This window comes from Empidonax traillii, unplaced genomic scaffold, assembly GCF_003031625.1.
Source record: "Empidonax traillii isolate 1590-97213 ecotype Southwest subspecies unplaced genomic scaffold, ASM303162v1 scaffold62:size2133460, whole genome shotgun sequence".
Lineage (NCBI taxonomy): Eukaryota > Metazoa > Chordata > Aves > Passeriformes > Tyrannidae > Empidonax > Empidonax traillii.
Window position 1 is genome coordinate 1608784 of NW_020955255.1, and position 20212 is coordinate 1628995.

At 36.9% G+C, this 20212-nt stretch overlaps 1 protein-coding gene across 6 annotated transcripts in view; it reads left to right on the forward strand.

Annotated features, from left to right (window-relative positions):
- Positions 1 to 20212, forward strand: part of ARHGAP29 (Rho GTPase activating protein 29) — a 50845-nt gene that overhangs the window by 26102 nt on the left and 4531 nt on the right. For 3 of the 6 annotated variants that reach the window (XM_027879955.1, XM_027879954.1, XM_027879956.1), the window contains exons 4-19: positions 5620 to 5716; positions 6060 to 6132; positions 9882 to 9942; positions 10412 to 10549; positions 10827 to 10891; positions 11346 to 11456; positions 11585 to 11665; positions 11959 to 12147; positions 12285 to 12422; positions 13387 to 13577; positions 15358 to 15524; positions 16042 to 16170; positions 16342 to 16440; positions 17974 to 18137; positions 18384 to 18572; positions 18720 to 18857. In XM_027879955.1, the coding sequence (XP_027735756.1) occupies positions 5620 to 5716; positions 6060 to 6132; positions 9882 to 9942; positions 10412 to 10549; positions 10827 to 10891; positions 11346 to 11456; positions 11585 to 11665; positions 11959 to 12147; positions 12285 to 12422; positions 13387 to 13577; positions 15358 to 15524; positions 16042 to 16170; positions 16342 to 16440; positions 17974 to 18137; positions 18384 to 18572; positions 18720 to 18857 (2030 nt within the window). The remainder of the gene's footprint in view (positions 1 to 5619; positions 5717 to 6059; positions 6133 to 9881; positions 9943 to 10411; positions 10550 to 10826; positions 10892 to 11345; positions 11457 to 11584; positions 11666 to 11958; positions 12148 to 12284; positions 12423 to 13386; positions 13578 to 15357; positions 15525 to 16041; positions 16171 to 16341; positions 16441 to 17973; positions 18138 to 18383; positions 18573 to 18719; positions 18858 to 20212) is intronic. The other 3 variants (XM_027879957.1, XM_027879959.1, XM_027879958.1) reach the window with 2 other exon arrangements.

Consider the following 20212-nt stretch of genomic DNA (forward strand, 5'->3'; position numbering starts at 1 on the left):
ATGGTGGCAGTCTTGATCCATGAGCTGAAACTAAACTCAAGTTTTAACTTTGTTCTCCCCCTAGTTATATTACTCCGTGAATGATTGTCTCATTGGCAGTGGTTTGACAGTACTGAAGATTGAGCTGTAGGACTCCTGTGACAGGATGCAAAGTACAGGGATGTACCCTCAAGGGCTGGTGTTGGGACTGTTTAGCATCTTGGCTGGGGACATGGACAGTGGGATGGAGTGCACCCTCAGCCAGTTTGATGGTGTCACCGAGCTGTGTGGTGTGGCCGATTCGCCGGAGGGAAGGGAGGGACCTGGGCAGGCTTGAGAGGTGGATCTGTGTGAACCTCATGGAATTCAACACGGCCAAGTGCAAGATCCTGCACCAAGTGCAAGATCCTGCGTCAGGGCAATCCAAGCACTAACACAGGCTGGGCAGAGAATGAATTGGAGCAGCTCTGAGGAGAAGGACTTGAGGGTGTGGGTGGATGAGAGAAGTTCAGCACGACCCGACAGTGTGTGCTCATAGGCCAGAAATCCCGGGCTGCATCAAAAACAGGGAGCTACAAGACTTCAACTCTTTCTGACTGGTACTTAAATACTACTTCTCTGAGAACAACTAAACCTTTGCTGTAGGAAAACAGACTGCCTCACCCCAACATAATGTGGTAAATGTGGAGGTGGTTTGTCTTCAGCACCTGTTTGGGTTTTGCAGCTGCTTTTTGTGTAGGGATCACACTGCTCCATGTTTGTATTCAAACTGAAATGTATGACTGCTGGTACCAAGGAAGTAGAAGTAAAAATACAGCATGTTGGGAATTGTAAGCATACTAGACTTCACGCTTGCTTACAGTGGCCTATCTGTAACACAGTCATTCACAGGTTTTCAGCTGTGGTTGTTTCACTAGAGGTAATGTAGCTTTTGAATAAACAGGAAACTACAAGAATGTGAGGAGCTGGTAGAACAGAACCAGTATCCTTTTTCCTCTGTCTTCCCTGTCTGTGTTAATGCGACATTATGAAAGAAGTTCATGTGACTCATCTGTTTCTTGTCATTGGAGGACAGAACTATAAAAAGATATGGAAACACTGTGTATTTCTAGTCAGTTTTGTGACTAGGAAGAGAATTAACCTGGCATGGAAAACTTCTGATGTTTATTTAGGAGAGGATGAAATAGACACAAGCTGGGATTTATGTGATTCCACCCCCTATTTTTTGAGTCTTTGTATAATGCCAGGGTTTCAAATCTAGTTTATCTTTGGAACTTCATATAGGGACAAACTAGTATTTTAACAAATGAATGCCTTTTGCTCTTCATTAAATCAGTTACAATAACTGTGCAACCTCAGTGACTCTGTCTTCTGAAGTATTCTCATAACTGACAAGTTACACTGTGCTTTAAACAAAATGTCCACTGCAGGGAAGCCACCCCCTTTAAATTACTGCTAGCAAAAATTAGAGTGCTTATGTCCCTCTTTCAAGCCTCTCAGCCATTTCTGAGGATCTTAGTATGGAAATTATATAAATGTACTTGTAGTTCTGCTTTGGATGCCTAATGCTTTTCCCTTTAGACAGATTGAGGGAAAAACTAGCTGTTTTATCTGAATTTTTCTGCAGAGAATGATACTTGACAGAATAGATAATGTTAGACCTGTACCATTTCGGACTGAGGTTGAAGGAAAATGGTGTGGAGAGGAGCGGGATGGGATGTGACACATTCAATTTCTCTGGTTATATCTCAGACATGACGTGGTTCACTGGGCCTCTTTGGACTCTATACTTGCCTACTTGAGTGCTTTGTGAAGAGTGTCTTTTAAATGACACCTCACTTGACCTGGAAGGATTGCAACTTAATGAAGCATCTTGCTTAGAACCTGTTAAGACTCCTGTTTCTGGGAGTCACTTCCCAGTCTGGCACACCATCATTTTTGTAGTTGTTATTTTCCCACTTGGTACCTTTGAATAGTTGATGGCCCCAGAGCATATGATTCTCCTGATCCCAAATTCAAGTCTGTACTGTTCTTTTGTTCTAAATTACACCTTTTGACTTAACTGAATCATTAGAATGGACACAGATTCCTGGTAAAGCTGAAATTGCACTTGTCTTGTAGAAATTTCCTATTTAAGCATGGAGGGTTTTTATAGTAGTTTTGCATCAAAATTAAATACCTCAAAGAACATCAAGTAATTTCAATTTTACTGGTGTATGTGGGATGTAAATTCAGAGCAAAATTTATTACGAAAAAAGAAGGAAACAGTTCCTCAAACTTGTCTTGTTGGCATCCAGCTCAAGTTGAGGAGGCTGCCAAACATGGTAGTAAGTACAGGCTGTGAAATTATATGGCGCTGACAACTAAAAGTAGAACAGTGGGGACTGGACAGCCTGCTGATCTTCTCTAGCTGTGAAATTCCAAGAATATTCTTCTTCCTCTTTCTAGTTTCTGTAGTACTGCTCCCCCCATTTATTTTACACTTTTTTAAAGATGAGAGGCAATAATAAGAAGTATTACAAGTCTTGTTTTTTTGGGAGAGGGAGTGTTTTTTTGGTCTTGGGTTGTTAGTTTGTTTGGGGTTTTTTGTTTGTTTGTTGGTTTTTTGTTTGCTTGAGTGGTGATTTTGTTTTTGAAATAGTTCTGAAAGGTTCCTGAAAGCATTGTTGGGAGTTGGAAGATAAAAATTTGTTGTAAAGGTATTCAGTTTCAAGAAGTCATCCAGTTGCTTACTGTTTAAAAGTCAGCTAGTAAAGTATGGATTGAAGGTAAAGTCCTGTCTGAAAAAAATTAGATGATGTTACCACGTTAGTCTATTAGGTATGAGAAAATTAACCCGACAAGTACAAATTCTGCAAGCTTGGTTTTGTCCTGTCCAGGCTCTGCAGAAGCTGCAGGGTAGTATTGCTGCTGCCAGTCCTGCACGTGTCTGTGGGGAGGGGGGTTGAGGAAGCAAGTGAACTTCTGCACTCCAGCATGGCTGTGTCCCATGCCTCGAGTACCTGTGAGCTGTGCTGTGATCACTGTGAACTGTCCAAGCATCACCTTTTAAAGGCCCTGGATGCACTTTGGTCTTGACAGTTGTCAGCGTCTTCTTGGTAGTGCCAGAAGCATTGCTCAAATGTCCTCAGGCAGTGCTTCAGCTCCTGGGATTCTCACTTCCAGAGCTTCCATGGCTGTTCTGGGTTCCCCAGACTGGGCTGTGCTTGATTCAGAAAGGTTTTGATGGCACGACTGAAGAACAGAAACTGCAGCATCTCAGAGCATTTTGATGAGATTGCCAAACCCACCGCATTTTGAAGACAGCTTTGGAAATAAAGATTCACTCTAAGCTAGGTGTGTATTTCACATACTGGATTTTAATGTACCGCTATCATATGATTTTTTTTTCAACTTCGTTATGTCATCTGAAATCTTACTTAAAAGGGTTGTCAAACTGTAAACTTGCTTTGAAATCTGTAGAACTATAGATAGATAGTTGTCATTTCCAGACATGGCAGGATTACCATAGTTCATTGTTGTCAGGAGCTATTGTGTGCAGTCAGGATGTCCTGGGGAAAGAGAGTGCGTGGTTTAAAGTTGATGTTAAGTACATCAGCATTCCACGGGTGTTAAGCTAGAAGAAAGCTGTTCGTATTGTACTAAATTATGAAGAAATTGGACTAACCTGTTTTGGGAGAAGTGGCAATTCTGAAAAATTTGAGATTGGTTATTCCTTTTGGGATGGATCCTGAAAGGAAAGGATTTGCTTGGCATATAAATTGTAAAGCTTAACAAAACTCTTCCTGGAACAGGAAGGCAGAGCGAAGCAGACGGCATTTCTTTAGGGAAAGGCTCTCTCTATAAATGTCTTATTAACTAAGCAAAAGAAGTGCTCTTTCTCTGAAGGCACTGCGGCTGATGGATATACAAATATTTCAGTGGTAAGTGCTTTGAATGTATAGACAGTTTTTGTTGGTTCCTTTTAATGTTGAATCAATTTGCGTTTTGTGCCGGCACTGAAATGATTTTTCCAGTCATTAGTGGCTGGTAATCAATAGGTCTCATGGTAACTGTTGTTGCTTAATGATTTGGAATTTATTTGGATTTATAGGTAGCAATATTTCTGGAAAGTTGAGGTTTACAACTAATGTGAATTAAAAAAAAAATAAAGTCACTGCTATTTACTAAGTTGTTAAAAAAAATTCATCTGTGGACCTCTATTAAGGCTTATTTCAAACAAAGGTGCCGGAGGCATTTTTTAATGTAATTACAAAGTGTAGCAAACGAAGAGGTAGGAGAAGCTGTAGTTTAGCAGTTAATGGGGGCAGCAGAGACTGGTAATATTTTTGTAATACGTGGTGATTGTTTTTTGCTGTAGGCTTATTAAAACAGATTATTCCATATCTGCAAGTAATTGTAAATATAGCCCACGAGAGGAATATGTATTTTCTGTAATAGCTTTGTGTAGAAATAGTTACAAAAATGTTTATTGGGTCTGTTGATGTGCTGTGTAGAAAGGAATGGATTTAACTGTATAACTTTACTGGTTAAAAACTTTTCCTTTCACAAAGGAAGTCTAATGGGGGAGTAGATTACTGTACTTTCTTTGTTTGTTACCCATTAGTGTTTAGACACCTGGCAGGAAGTTTGAATACTTTTTAAGATTAAAGCCTGTTAATTTAATTTGCTAAGAAAATGTGTATAGAATGGGCAACAATTTAACATAATTTTCATTTTTGCTACTTCTAGAAGTCATTGTAGCCCATTATTTCCATATTTATATTCGAAGTGTAAGGAAGATACAGAAATGAACCTTGTTACGGGTTTTGCAAAAATGATGAATGGGGTGAAGTACCTGTATGTGTGTCACTGCAGTTCTCTGAAACAGATGTAATCATGTGTGACTTGTGCATCTAGAGAACTGAGAACAACACTGCTTCAAAAAATAAGCTTTCAAAAAATAAATACTAACGTGAAATTGTCACTTCTCACAGTGTAACACTGGGGAAAACTTCCATCCAGAGGGCACAGCTTTGGCTTAAGGGAGCATATGTGACTTTTAGCAGGAGAAACTGAGGGACTTTTGCCAGACTATGGAGCAAATAATTAAAGGGTTTTGCAATGGACACTACCTTTTGATACCTTCCTCTTTGCTTGTACTCAAGCCATAAATGGCTTGTGTTCTGCACTGCATACATCTGGGGGAGCACCCCCATAAATGACTGCTCCTGTTCTGAGTTCTAAAATTTCTACTCAGAAAAGAAACAGTTTTTCAAATACCTAACTGCATTTGTGAGCTGCTTGGCAGTGGTGGTGTTGCTGCTGGTGTGTGATTTGACTTGTTGGTAAATGACTATTTTTCTCTTCCCATCACATTACCAACATGTTCCCACACAAAGCTGCTGCTTAAGTGGGAAGATACAGGAAGTGAAACAGTAATCTGATTTCATTGTGGGAAGCATCTGGATTGTGTTAATTTCTTTCCTTTAGTGTTTACTTTCTTACTAATCTTCTTTAAAACCGTGTTTTTTCAATTATTCAGGAAAGTATAATGTTGCATGTTCTGTAGGAGACTGCATATAAAATTTGTCTTTAGGCGTGGTAAACCTGCTTGCTTGACCTCACCTCTTACCCTCTGGTTTTCTTTTTTTCCCTAAGCGGTGAACTTCAAAGAAGTTAACGAAGAAAACAAGAGAGAAATCTTCAGTGAAATATTTTCTTCCATTGAAACATTGGCATTCACCTTTGGAAACGTGTAAGTTGGAATGGGGAAGGAGTTTTTAAAGAGATCAACGGAGATGAATCAAATTAAGACTAAATAACAACAAAAACTTTTGGTCAAATATTAGCTGACAAACTAAGTTAACCACATCTAGAACAATTTTACTGCTTTGAGTGTTTGTTTGGTTTGTTTCTTAACAAGGAAATCAGTAATGGTGTAGAATGACAGGGAATATAAGAGTACTTCTAAAAATGGTTTGCAGAAATTTTAAAGGATGTCAGAAACACTATCTGAATTCTTGTTTTCAGTGATACAAAATTGCTTGGTGAGGTAAAGTAATGAAGTGACACAATTCAATTCTTTGTTTTTCTGGCAGGGTTTCAGACTTCCTTATGGGAGATGTAGACAATGGCTCGTCATTGGGACTTCCTGTATCTCGGAGAAGTCGGGTAGGCTAAACACGTTCTCTTGCAGTGGGGAATGATATCTTTTAAAGGAGACTTCCATTTCCACTGAAACTCTGTGCATCGTGGGGATGGGACACTTGGAGTCATCTGAGTGTTAAAACTAGATTAAACCCGTGAAAAATGTGTATTCAAGGTTTCAAATACTTGAATGTATTCTGAGTTCTAAAGGATAGGGATGACTCAATAGGGCTGGCACTCAAATATGTAAATTATAAGCTGTTGCAATTGTTTCTGAGATTTTTGAAGTGGTCAACTGAAAATAAATAAATACTGGAAAGTAGGATACTTGAATGATTTACATGCTAGAGTAGTTAGAATATACCTGTTAAACCCAGAAGCTAAAGGTTTAATGACTTTTTTTAATGACTTTTTGACTTTTAATGACTAATATTCATTACAAAATAACCTTTTCTTCTTCCAGAGACCAGCTTGTGCTGTAATTGTTTCAGCAACAGTTCACTAAGATAACTGTCAACTTATAGGTAGTCAAAGAATAACTTCAGCATTTTAATCTTCCCTTTAAACGCTTTGAAGGTGTGATTGAAAAATGCTCAGTTCCAAGTTCTGTTCTGAATTTTTGTGTATCTAGAAGCAGACTTTCAGGAAAATCAGATAAAATTAGAAGTTACATGCAAGGTAAATGAAGTTGGTAATTAGTGCATATGACAGGCTAAGTTGTAGCAAGGTTAAAAATTTTAGATTGTGGGGTTTTTATAAAGGCTGCTTTGAAACATACTTAAGGCTTAGCATTTCTTCACACAGACTTGATCATAGTAATGCTGTGCAGCTACAGCTGAGAAGCAGTCTTTTTAAATTTTCACTAGGATAACACACATGGGAGAAAGATGGATTATCATACAAGTTCTGTAGTTTCTACAAAACTCCTCTTCCTAAACAATATGGAGGAGAAGTAGGCTATGCAGAAAACTGGTTCCAGCTCAGATTACTGATAAAAAGCATGAAATAAAATAGCATAAAACCTTGCATCTCATATAAGTTAAATGAGATTACTGGAACAAGTACTACTTCATCTAATTGGTTCACCAGAAGAAGGAAGATAATGAATTTGCCAACATTTTAATCTTGAAATGCTTATGCATTTCAAAAATCTGTCTGTGGAATGAGATGGTCTTATATATTGTATTGTGAAGGGAATGATGGCCTAAAAGATCACTCTTCTGAACACAAAGGTGGGGGGAAGGCCAAGGGGAAATTAGAATACAATGAAATGAAGAAGCAATTCTATTTTAGGTGCTTCAGAAGTTACCAGCTTATATTATTTATATATTTATTTATATATTTTATATTTATTTGTTGTATCTCTTGGTTTTTCTAATGTGGAGGTGAACAATTATAAATTTTGAAGTGGGATACCATAGTTCAATCTCTTAGAAATCTGTCTCAAGTGCATTTTCATTTAGGCAAATAAATACACATGTAACAGATGAATCATTTCACTTGGATGTGCAATTCAGAGAGCAACTGGGAAGCCAGCTAGGAATTGAGTGTCAGAAGGATTTAAATGCAATAAGGGCTATATAAACTTTTCCTGTAGACGTTTATGTTCAGTGGTTGATCATAGTAGCGAGCTGTATCTTAAACAGCTAGAGCATAACATTTTGGTAGAATTTAACATGTAAATTTTTTGAGGGTTGGTTAAAGAGAAAGATTTTAATTGCTTGTTTAGTTAGGGAGTACCCTAACTAAGCTGTTGAGGATTGCTCCAAGGAGGAGGGGGTTGAGCAGCGCTGATCTTGCCTCTCTTGACTGCAGGGGAGTCTACATTCTTTACTTCAGGCATTCCACTTGGAAGTTTAAGTTAAATGTTATGTATACCTCCTCTTAGCAAACGTAATTGTTCTCACTTTAGCCCTCATAGTGCAACCAGACATACAAGGTGGAAGCAAAGATATTTTTTAATTAAAAACAGAAGTGCTTTAGAATATACTGGAAGAGACGAGACAGACGTGTCTGACCTTTGGTTACTCAGTGAGCTATTTGAATGCTGTTTGATGCTATGCAGATGTAAGAGCATAATAAAGGAGTAACATAAAATTTTGAAACTGTGTGAAGAGATTTGCCTCTGTCAGGGTGAGAGTCTTGGGTAATGGGAAGGAAAAAAAGAGACTTGCTGAATTTTGAAGTGAAATCTTATCTAGAAGTTGGGCTTTTCATTTTTGCTAGGACTGCCAGGATGAGTCATGGGTTGCTTGAGAGGGCAAGCTGTATGGATCAAGTTCTGATAATAAGTTGTAGAACATATGTGAAAGCATTTGATCACATTTTCTTTCAAAATGTGGTATTATGTATTTGCAGTGGGGGGAATGTGAAAGGATGAGTGATCTTTGATTAGCTGCCCTGATTACTCTGTGTGCCTGATGGACTGGAAAGGATTGAACAGTTTTCAGGACTGCAGTGATTTAGGTCTTATACAATGGGAAATAATTTTTAGGACCAGAACTTATAAGTGCTTCAAGCTGTTATAAAATATGTTTAGAAATGTTCAAACTTTCTCTGCAACTGAATATTGATCCCTTGTTAATTTTTTTTTTTTTTAACAGTTTGGTAGATTTTTCACTTGTTCTGGAAAAGACCTTCTATTTTGTTAAAAGTCTCTTATAGTATACAGCATTATATTAGTGTTCCACTTTTAGGAATGGAGCAGCTCTTTAGACGTTGTTTAATTCTGTTCAGTGTTCAGCTGATGATTAATACCTTTCATGTTTTGGTCTATGGAAAAGCTGCCTTTGCTGTGAAGTAAACAATTATTCTTGAGGGATTTTTATGTTATTTATGAGCCATTTTCAGTTACATTTAAAAACCCCAACAAACCAAAACTCCTTGCATCATTGATACTGTGCTCCATTTTAGCAAGTGTTTGAAAATAAACCAGCTCCAAAGTCTAAATGGAAACAAGCTGTTCTTGTAAAGCTTAAGGGCTCTCTGCAGCTATTTCTTAGCCTTTGTTTTCTGTCTGCCCTGTGCTTCGAAGTTGTCAAGAGTAGTGTCTCCATTTAAAATTATGTAGGGTTTGTTGTTTTTCTTTGTTTTGGTTTTTAAGGGGATAGTAATTACTAGGTAAAATTTTTATTCATTTAAATGTGTCGAGCAGTCAGGTCTACAGAACAGTCCTACAAGTAGTTCAACTTGCACAAATAGAGGGGTAGCAAAATGCAGCATGAGGACAAAGGTAGGGATGACATTATGTGCCACATTCCTTTTTTTATTGGATTACATTCTGTCAGGTTGTATTGATTGTCAGGGCTTCATTAGCAAGTGCTACTAGTCAGCTGTTGTGCCTACAGTGCACACCTGCAAGTCATTTAGGAGAAGTATCTTTATTCCTTTGAGGAAGAAATAGAGGATTCTAATGGCTTGTTACACTATATGACATTAGGCCTGTATAAAAAGGTTTTTAAAAGACAGGTAGGGATCTAAGAAAACCTGGAACTCACTTAATTTTTCAACAAATCTGGTTGATGTTTAACTGTTTCATCACAGCCTTTCAAGATTGTTGATTTAAAGGTATATAATGATTTCTTGCTATTTATTATGTCTCCTTTGACAGCTGTGGGAGGTTAGAAGGTGTTGTGCCTGAGTTGAGAGAGAGTTACAGTGCAGTTTGCCTTATCTGCAAAAAAAAGAAAGGGGCAGATAATGCCATTTATTTGGTTAGCCTGTCAGTTCCAGTGAGAGCTTTTCTTTGCTAACTTTTCTTTCTTGTACACCAGTCTTTTGAGAATCTTTCTGTGGAGTCTGGGGGTTCACTGCATGAAAGGGATGATATTCAAGGTAGGTAATCCATTTAACATTGATAAACACCACTTTGAATCTGTGGGGTTTTTTTCTTCTAAAAATGTTTTAAGTCAGTTGCAAAAAAAAAAAAAAAAAAAAAACAAACAACGCTATTGCAAAGGCTTTATTCTTTTGTAAATAATTAACCTGGTTGCCTTTTGGCAGGGGGGAGAGGGGGAAAGAACCAAGGCCTGAAGCTCTTCTGTATCTCATCATATGATTGGTGTTTTGTTGGGTCACTTTCTTCAAGAAAGTTATGCTGACCATATGACTACTCCAGATAAAATACTATGACCCTTTAATTTGTTCTAAAACCTCTGTCAGTCCTGTTTAGAGTCAACTGGCATTAAAGACCAACTCAAGATCAGAGCTGCTTAAGCATTCACAGTTGGCTAATACTGGCTTTGCTCTCAGTGTGTGGTCATGTCTAAAAATCACTTCTTTGTGTTGGATGCTTTATTTGCAGGACATCTTCGAGCAGAGGAGGTTGATAGCATGCTCCTAAGAAATGACAGTGGGATCGAATCAGCTCTGTCCTATGCCAAAGCATTGTCAAAATATATCAAGGATGTAGTCGCATGGGTAGAAAAAAAGCTTAGCGTGGGTGAGTGGCTCTTTCTGGCATTTAATCAGCTTTGTCATGATGAAATTAAATCTGTTGTCAGGCCTCTGTGCTGCAGACTGTCAGTAATGTGATTTCTAAATTAGTGGCTGTTCCGCTGAAGTGGACAGAACTGTCGTGCGTTTCCTATAATTAAAGGCCTGTAACAAAGTGAAGGTGGTCCCCTCTGTAGCCTGTTTGTTAAAGGAAGACTGTAAAAAGCATTTAGCATGTGTTAAAACTGTTAGTGTAAACAGTAACTGTGAAATTTTTTTAACAGAACTGGAGTGTTCTAGAAACTTAGCAAAAATGGCTGAAACTACTAAAGCTATTGTTGGACACCAGGTGAGTACACCTTAGGGGCTTTATCTTAGTCTTAAATCTTAGTATTGAATCAAAATATTGAATGCCTTGCCCAAAAGTAAAATTCAGGGATATTGAGAATTGGATTTTTAAGTTGATACAGAATTGGTTTATACCTTAAATTCTGGTTAAAAGATTTGCTGTATTTTATCTTGCACTTCTATGGAAATTTGAATATATAAAATTATTTTGTTGAATATGCAGAATAGTTTTCACAATGTGCTTTTTTTGTCTGGTATCCTGCATGCTTTGTGATTTGGACTTGTAGACTTTTTTCCTAGTAAATGAAATGCAGATGAGAAATTAGTGATTTTCTACATTCACACCTGACACACATATAAATGCTCACTAAATTTAACTGAAAATCTAGTTCAGCTATACAGAGTTTTAGAATGTCAGCATACCTAGAACATTAATGTATTTTGTGTAATTTTAGGATTATATGCCATTCCAATCAATATTCGTTAATGCTTTTCAAAATGATATTGACAACAATCAGCTTTGGCAACAAACAGCTGCTGCTCTCCAGTCTAACAAATTTGTGCAGGTAAGCTTAAAGAAAAAAGACCAAAATATTTTTTAGGGTTTTTTAAAGTTTTGTGACACTACAGAATATTTAAATGAAAGAACTTGCAGCCTATAAGCCTTTAATGTACTGTATTATTTCCTATCTAGCCTCTTCTTGGAAGGAAAAATGAGTTGGATAGACAAAGGAAAGATATCAAGGAGCTTTGGCAGCGAGAACAGAAAAAAATGGTTGGTAATTCTTTCATATCTAACGGTTAAGTCTGAAATTCTTCAAAAGGAAGAAACTTTCAAACTAGGCTGTTATGAACTTACAAGTACAGTCTGTAGGGCCTGTTGAAAGTATCACGTAACTGTCAATTTGATGACAATCTGGTATTTTTAAGCAGTTGTCTTTCAGTGACTGTGTACTTTGAACTGCAGCGTACAGACCTGTGCATAACAGCCTCTTTAAACATCACATTAAATAACTGAAAAATTAATATCAGTTATTCTTCTGCTTTGTCTTTCATTACATTCTGCAGCAAGAGCTGGAAGCTTCTCTAAGAAAAGCAAAGTTACTATATTCACAGCGTCAAGATGAGTATGAAAAGGCAAAATCCTGCACTGCTCGTGCTGAGGAGGACCATCTCAGCTCAAGTGGAAACTTTGTGAAGGATTTCAGCAAGCAGCTGGAAAAAAAACGAAGGCTAGAAGAGGAAGCTCTTCAAAAGGTAAAGAGTTCCTTGCTTTTGAAGTTAAGCCTACACTGGTTCTAATCATGCTTTCCTAATGGTGTGGGGTTTTTTATTTTTGCTTCTAGTATCAATGCCTGCAGTCCATCAACCCTTTATACTTGTGTTTTCTCCAGGCTGAAGAGGCCAATGAACACTATAAAGCAAGCATGGCAGAGATTGAAGAAAAAAGAAATGATTTGGAAAGCTTTAAAAGTGATGTTTTAACACAGCTTCGGGAGATTATTTACCAGTGTGATCTTACTCTTAAAGCTGTAAGCATGGTTTTGAAATATATTTCGCACAGATATATAAATATCGTTAAAAATAACAGAAAGCTGATCTATAGTGTTACCACTTAAATTAAAACGTTTTCAAAGGACAGAGGTCAAGCCAATACAAAAAGGAAAACTTTTCATTTATTTGTGGTGTTCTCTTTTTGATATATTACTAATATTACATGCACAAGTTCTAAAAAAGCTTTAAGAGCACATTGTGTCAAGAGATGGTTATTTTGGATTTTTTTTCAAGATAAGGCAAAAACAATTTAATGCCAGGGCAGGGAGGGAAAATAAGACATCAAACACACACCCTACATCCCCAAGCAACCCCAAACCCAAGCTGTAAAACCAGTAGAAAGCTTAGACAGACTTGTCAGTTCAAGTATAAATTGCAAACTACTTTGCAGCCCCAAAGCTGAAGAAGCAGCCACACAGAGTCCCCTTTTCTGGTCTCTGGCTTGTGATAAAATCATTTAGAAGTGTTATGTAATTTAATGAAGAAAGCGTTCAATTAATGTGTTTGTTGGGATAGAATTTTACCTGTTTCATATCTCAAGGCAATATGGAGTTCAGTTGGGTTTGGAATTCCAGCTGCTTCATCATTGTAATGCTGACTCAGATTCCCCCCAGAGCATGAAAAATACCTTTTTGGTAGCAAAAAAAACTTGCTGTTGATCTTGATCAACCCAAAGCGGGAAGCCATTGGAATTGCCTTGGTTACCAGGAGGATTCAATGAACCGGAGAGAAGAGAAATACTCATATCTATATTACAGATCAGGTTTTTACTGTTGACTTTCAGGAATCTTTCACAAAGTAGCATGTTACAATTTTCTAGAATTTTTTTAGTCTTATTGTTTAAATAATCTTGTGTTGGGATAATAATTTCTGTTGAGCAAAGTGCAAGTGAAATATCTGGTAAATGATCTACAAATAATGAAAGTTTTTTTCCCCCAACAGGCAACAGTTAACCTGTTCCAGCTGCAGCATGCTCAGGTTGTATCTCTTCCAGTTAATTGCCAGTCCCTCTGTGAGAGTGCCAAACTCTATGACCCTGGTCAGCAGTATTCAGAATTTGTGAAAAGTTTGCCAAAGGATGGTGTTCCTATGGAATCAGGCTCTTTGGAAACCCAGAGCTCTCCAGTTGATGGGTAAGTCCCAAAGAGCAAGTGGCATTTGTTTGGTTTAGAATGGAACACTGGGCAAAAGTATTTAACAATAAAACATGATTTTTGGAGGAATTAAAGGAATCCTGGTATTTTACCCTGTCTTACTCTTCTGTCTTTGTCCCATCTTTTGGTAGAGTATATATAATGTTGACATTAAAACCTGCCTGTAAATTCCAAGCAAAATGTCATTCCATACATGTTCTGCTAAGAACATCGACAATTGTTGTGCAAGACTTGGCTTGTTACTATTTTCATGTAGATACTGGTTAATATGAAAAATGGAATTCTGGACTTGTGGCAGTAGTATTTGATGAGTAGTTTAGAAAGTCTGAAGAGGTAGTTTTCTTCTACATGCCTTGCTGCTACAGTAGCTTCTTTCATATTGTTTACACTTGACAACTTTTTGGCAGGAAGTGTTGCTTGATTTCTGTCTCATGCTATGTGACTAAAAAAAGCTCAGAGTCCATTTGTAGGGACATGTTGTAATGTAAATATTTTTTTTTTCCAACCTGTGTGAAATGGAAGTTCTTTTACTGTTAATCTGTGAAACATCCAGGTAATGTGGAAGGGAAGACTTCAAGACAAAAAGACAGCTCCTTGTGTCAGCATGCCAAATGCTTTTCCACCTTTAATTTGTAAAATAGTCATCTTGGCACTAAAGCACCAGAATATTTATTCCAATCTGTGTGTTTCACAGTTCTACAGGAAAGTGTCGTCATCGTTTTTCAAAAGGAAACTAAATACAAAAAAATGAATGCTTGAGTCAGACTTCTACCAACAAAAGCCAGGAAATTCAAAGTTAAAGCTGAGATTCTTAGTTCTTGTCTATAAATTTCCTGCCTTTTAAGACTGATTTAGGCTGTACTCATAAACTTTGACTTAGGGGTATTTAACTATGTAGCTCCCTGAGAAACTGATGAGCATGAAATTTCCAGCTCTTTGTGTGCTCTCCCAGTTATTTACTGCTTAAGATTTATAGGAGTGAGGTTTTTCTCCTCCTGTCTCCCCACCTTTTGTAATCTTTGTCATGGCTTTGTGATTCTTCACGTACTTGAAGTGATTTTAGGCCTGCATTAATTTAAGGGACAGTAGCTTGAAAATGCAAATTTTAATGTTTTTCAGTCTGTATTTCCTTGCGCTTGATAGGGTAGCACTGATTAAGGAACAGCTTCCTGACTGCTAAACTTGGCCAGCAGACCATTTTGTCCACAGGGTGCTTCAGCATTTTACATTAATTACTGTTAACAGTATTCTGTCCTTATTGTGAGAGCAGATTTTCACAACTGATTGACTCTCTGACAGCTTCAACATATTTTCTGTGCTTTTTAAAGAGCACAGTATATTAACATCTGTATGTTTATAGGTGGATGGTCCTGATGGCTGGGTAGAGAATCTTTTGGAGGGGAAACCATAACCATAAAATGCAATGACTTCTGAATTATTCTGATCTTCAGATGAACAGATTGGCTGTTTTTTCAAAGTCTGCAAGATAATGTTCATAATACCATATAGAGATGTGGAAAAGCTGATTTATGGCATGGGGAGAAAACATTGGAAAATGATACATATTTAATAAAAAAATACATGTCCAGCTTAAATTTTTAGTTTTTTTAATTTGGACTTTAAAAATTACATGTCAATACATATGTTCGTGAGTAGTAACTAAATCAAGCATTTTTAATGCTCAGGGATGTAAAAAATACATTGATTTTCATGCAATTCTATCTTATTCATTCCTAAAATTAATTTCTTCTTCCTGAAGGGTTTTTAATAAGCAATCAACAAACAGCGTCCATACATCACATGGTAACTTATCTCAGTGTTCAGGAGACTTTCCTGTTCAGACATCAGACGATGTGGGAAGCCCAGTTTATCGTCGTTCACAAAAGGTTAGAGAGAAGAGATCTTCCAGCAACACAGATATTCAAGGTAGTTCTGCATTTCGTCTGGAGCTCAGTCTCTAAATAAATAAAAATTAAAAATTAAAAAAAAAGTATGGACTAAAGGGTTAAAAATGTACTATAAAGTTTGAAGCCTATAAAATGTTACGTACTTGAGCATACGAAGGACAAATGGAAAACTGTCTGTGTGCATACCTAGATTCTTCAAGAAGAAAGGTGAAGTGCAATTCAAACAGCAAGTACTGTCAAACTCAGCAGACTAAACTCTTTTCAATTAGCTTTGGCCATTGAAAATCCATTGGATTTGTAAATGCTGTGTTGATTTCAGGTCTTCAGTAAAAGCACAAATATCGAGTTTCTGAAATTTGTTTTCTTAGATCCTGAAGCTTTTAAAGGAATATATACTGTGGGGTTTTTTCACTACATTGCATGCTCATATAACATTTGAAATATTTTCCTATTTGAATATAATCAATAGTCTTTAAATTAAAAAAAAGTAGTTTTTGTCCTTGGCATTTAGATTTAGTGGATTTTCTTTTCAAAAGCAGTGCGAGGGCCACCACCATTCAGATCATGGTCAGTTGGCAACCAGAGTGGAGGAATGTGCAGTGATTCTGAAAGTGCAGGAGGAAGCAGTGAGTCACGATCCATGGATTCTCCATCTGCCAGCCCAGGTACAGCTCCATTCATTGCCATACTAACCAGAAGCCTTTTCTTTGCACTGCTTTACATTAACGAAGATATCATTGTTAGATAAGCAAATATTGAACAAAGCATATGGTGAAAATGAACAGTTGGGTAGAAGTGATAATTACAGCTTCCTGAAATTTTTTCTCATTTGCCAGGGGATTTTAAAAGACGACTTCCCCGAACACCTTCCACTGGTACTATGTCATCTGCAGATGATCTTGATGAAAGAGAGCCACCATCTCCTTCAGACTGTGGTAATGTTGTTTCCATACCTGAAGACCCCAGAGGATGCTTTTTGTTGCAGAATGTGGCTCTTCTTTTTAATGTGCTTAAGAAAATACTTTAACAAGGCTGTAATTACCAGCAGCACTGTTTTTCAATACAGTGTGCATCCACTTGAGATTGAGAGCTGAAGAATAATGTTCAAGTCATTTTAATTAAGTGGTGCAGAATTGTCTTTATACATTTAGGGTAACTCTATGGGCAGCTGCTAAACATTTCTAGTGTCTTCACCCTCTTGAGGTAAAACAAATGATCCACTAACCATTCCCTCCAGACTTTTGCATTTAAATTTAGCTGCATGGCACTGAGTTATGTAAGGTAACTTCTGAACTTTGAAGTAAAATGCACAGATACATAGAGTTGGTAATTGGAAAATTGGAAAAATACAGTTCCAAATGTTTAGGGTAATAACTGAGATTCTACCCTTTCAGCTAACATAAACAAGTTCAGTAATGTCTGTCCCAGATTTGACCAGGCCATTTCTAATTTTCAAATTAATTTTGATTGTATAAAGACAATGTTGCCACAGGCATTGAAACCCGAATAACTGGATTATCAGAAATAGTTCTGTGGGAATAGTTCTACAGTACTCACAAACCTGTGGCACTTGCTGAGTCAAGCCCCTAAGAAAGTATTCAGTTAGTCCTTATTTCCTAAATATATACTTTGCCTTCTAGGAATGAATCTGTGGTTAACAATATTAGTTTAGATCAAGATTCAAAGCATGTGTTAATGGCAGCGTGGTAATGGATGCAAACTTTCACTTGGAGTGATATTGTTTAATCAATGTTTGAGCTTTTAAGAAGCTTTCTGGACAGTTAACTGTATGTGCTAATTTTAAGTTATCTGCAAAACAAAATATTTTGGTTTCCAGAGTTGTTGGTAGCCTTTTAAATAAATTGCTTGAAAAAGTGGACGCAAAAAGGACCAGTTGCTATTCTTTTTAGCTTTAGAATCCTCTAAAAAATAGTTTGATGTTGTTATAGGAAACTGAGAATCAGGGGTTTTTTTATTTAATTTTTTTATTTTATATGCATTCAGCCATGAGTGTGTGTTAATTCTTCTCTGCTGCGAAGTATTCTTTTTTTAATTATTTCAGAAACACTACAGGTCAAAGCATATTGTCATCTTTCATTCTCTCATACAGGACTTTGAAATACGTGAAATGAAACTTTATTGAATTGTTGCCTGAAGTGCAGGGCAGCTGGAATTAAATGTCCTGGTATTTTCATATGCCATTAATACAGGAGAAAACTGGAATACTAAAAAATGCAAAAAGTATTGTTTGATTACACTTTTATGTAAGATTCTTTGATAGTTAATGTGTCTGTTATGTAAACTGTAACATAGTTTTACATTCTTGTGGCTGAAATGTTTTTAATTACTTTGATAGTTGTTATTACTTAGAGAATTCTGTGTTCTGCACCACAGTACTAAAAAAATCAGAATAAATACTATCCCAATAGTAGATAATACAATGACTATAATAGAGAAATTCTCTCCAGGTTTAAATGATCTGACATGTGAAACTGCAAATTCTCCAGGACCTTTTAGAAATGCTAATATGTCTAAAGCAGCACAAACACACAAACTACGGAAACTGAGAGCTCCATCTAAATGCAGAGAGTGTGACAGCTTAGTGGTGTTCCATGGAGCTGAATGTGAGGAGGTAAGTTAAAAATTAGTTTACATTTCTGCTTGGGATTTATGTAAAGTTGAAGTTTTGGAAACTTGAATTATGTTCCTGTATAACACTACAGAGTTTGTGGCTCGTATAATCACCATGAACTCAAAGCAGAGGCACAACATTAATAAATCTTGCCTTTTGCTCACATATGGGGTGACAAACATCAAAGATGTTTCTTATGGTGTCAATCTGTAGTAAACGATCTGCCTCTTTTTATCTCCCCTGTAGTGTTCACTTGCATGCCATAAAAAATGTTTAGAGACTTTAGCTATTCAATGTGGGCACAAAAAACTTCATGGAAGGCTTCACTTGTTTGGAGTGGAATTTGCCCAAGCTGCTAAAAATGTTCCCGATGGCGTTCCCTTCATCATCAAGAAGTGTACATCAGAAATTGAAAGCAGAGCACTGAATGTCAAGGTATACTCAAGTTTGTTCATGCTTAAGTTTTATAGACAATCTTTACCAAAAAAATTCTTTTAGGGTGTTAATGCTGTACTGTCAATATTTCTGTTCTACATTGTCCTTTCAAAATGAAATAGAGTTGTGCTGGTCTTTTAATTTCAGGGCATCTATCGTGTGAATGGAGCCAAATTAAGAGTTGAAAAGCTCTGTCAAGCTTTTGAAAATGGAAAGGATTTGGTCGAGCTCTCTGAACTCTATGCACATGATATCAGCAATGTTCTCAAGTTGTATCTCCGCCAGGTATGGAGCTGGGAGGTCAGATGGAAAACTGAAATATTCTAGTATATTTCTACAGTACAATAGGAAAAACCAATCCTCTTCCGTAGTCCCACAGCAGAAGATTAAATGAGGGCCCTGTATATTTGCAGAAGGCTTCTTTATTTGCACGTGGAGCCTGTGACAAGGGCAGGGAAAGCTGCTGGTATTACAGTATGTATTTCACATGGGTGTTAGGGCTTCTTAAATATTAGTGCCATATGCAGAACAAACTTTTTTTTGTCTACTCGTAGTGAAGCTTTAATTTCTAAAACCTTTCTAATTAGTGAATTTGCCTGTCTTAGGTGAAGCTTAAAAGATTCCCATGTTCTTGTGTTCTCATGCAGACAGATGCTGATATTGCTGTTAATATCCACCAGCAAAAATTTCATGAAACACTCATAATAGTTACGATTTGTTCATTATGGAGGGACTATCCATCTTTTTCTTTCAAAACAGAGCTTTAAAGCTTCATAATTGAATTTTCCAAACCACTTTCAATACGTATCTGAAAAAGTGAAGCTGGAATGCTGCCAAGTGAAATTACCGTGTGACTGAAAACTTGTTAGCCCTGAAAGAAATAATCCTTAGCTGCATAGTCCTATCCTCTTCCTTACACTGGCTGTCAGAGATGAGCATTCCAATCCTCTGATCATTGCCATTAAGTGATTTTTGAGAAATTACTAAGATGTACCCTGCCTACATATTCAAGTAAGAAGGTAGCATACTAGATATGTAATACTAGGGTACTGTGCTGTATTTTGAATAGGGCTTATAATTAAAAAGAAAAATATCAAAATATTTTTTTCTGGTCTTGTTACTTCCTTTGTCACTGATCTGTTGGTGTGGCTTTTAGGTAAACCTGCTTGTTTTAAACACAGGAGCAGTGCTAAAAGCATGCAGTTAAGGTATTTTTAGACAGAATCCTGAGTTAAACCCTATTTTGAGACTGATTATTAAAACTAATCATATACTATTGATATACTGTCAAAGACTGGCAGAATAAATAACTGCTCTATTACTATGGTATTTGAGCATATGCAGTGTAACCTCCTACCTCATAGCAATCACTTTCTTGAAATCTTATTTTTTTTTCCTGCCATCTTTATTGAAATAAAGTATTGATAAATGCTCAGTCCTGAAGTTATTGTGGGAAAGGACTAGCAAAAGATTTATGGAGAACAGTGTAGGAAGGAGTGTTCTTGTTACCTGGGATTGGGTTTGAAAAAATTGGCCTTTGAGCTAATGAACAAGGATTAAACAAAGTCATCATCAGAGAAAAAGATCCTAGACCAGACAAAAGCTGAAGAAAATCAGGAAGGAAACTCAAGTTTAAATTC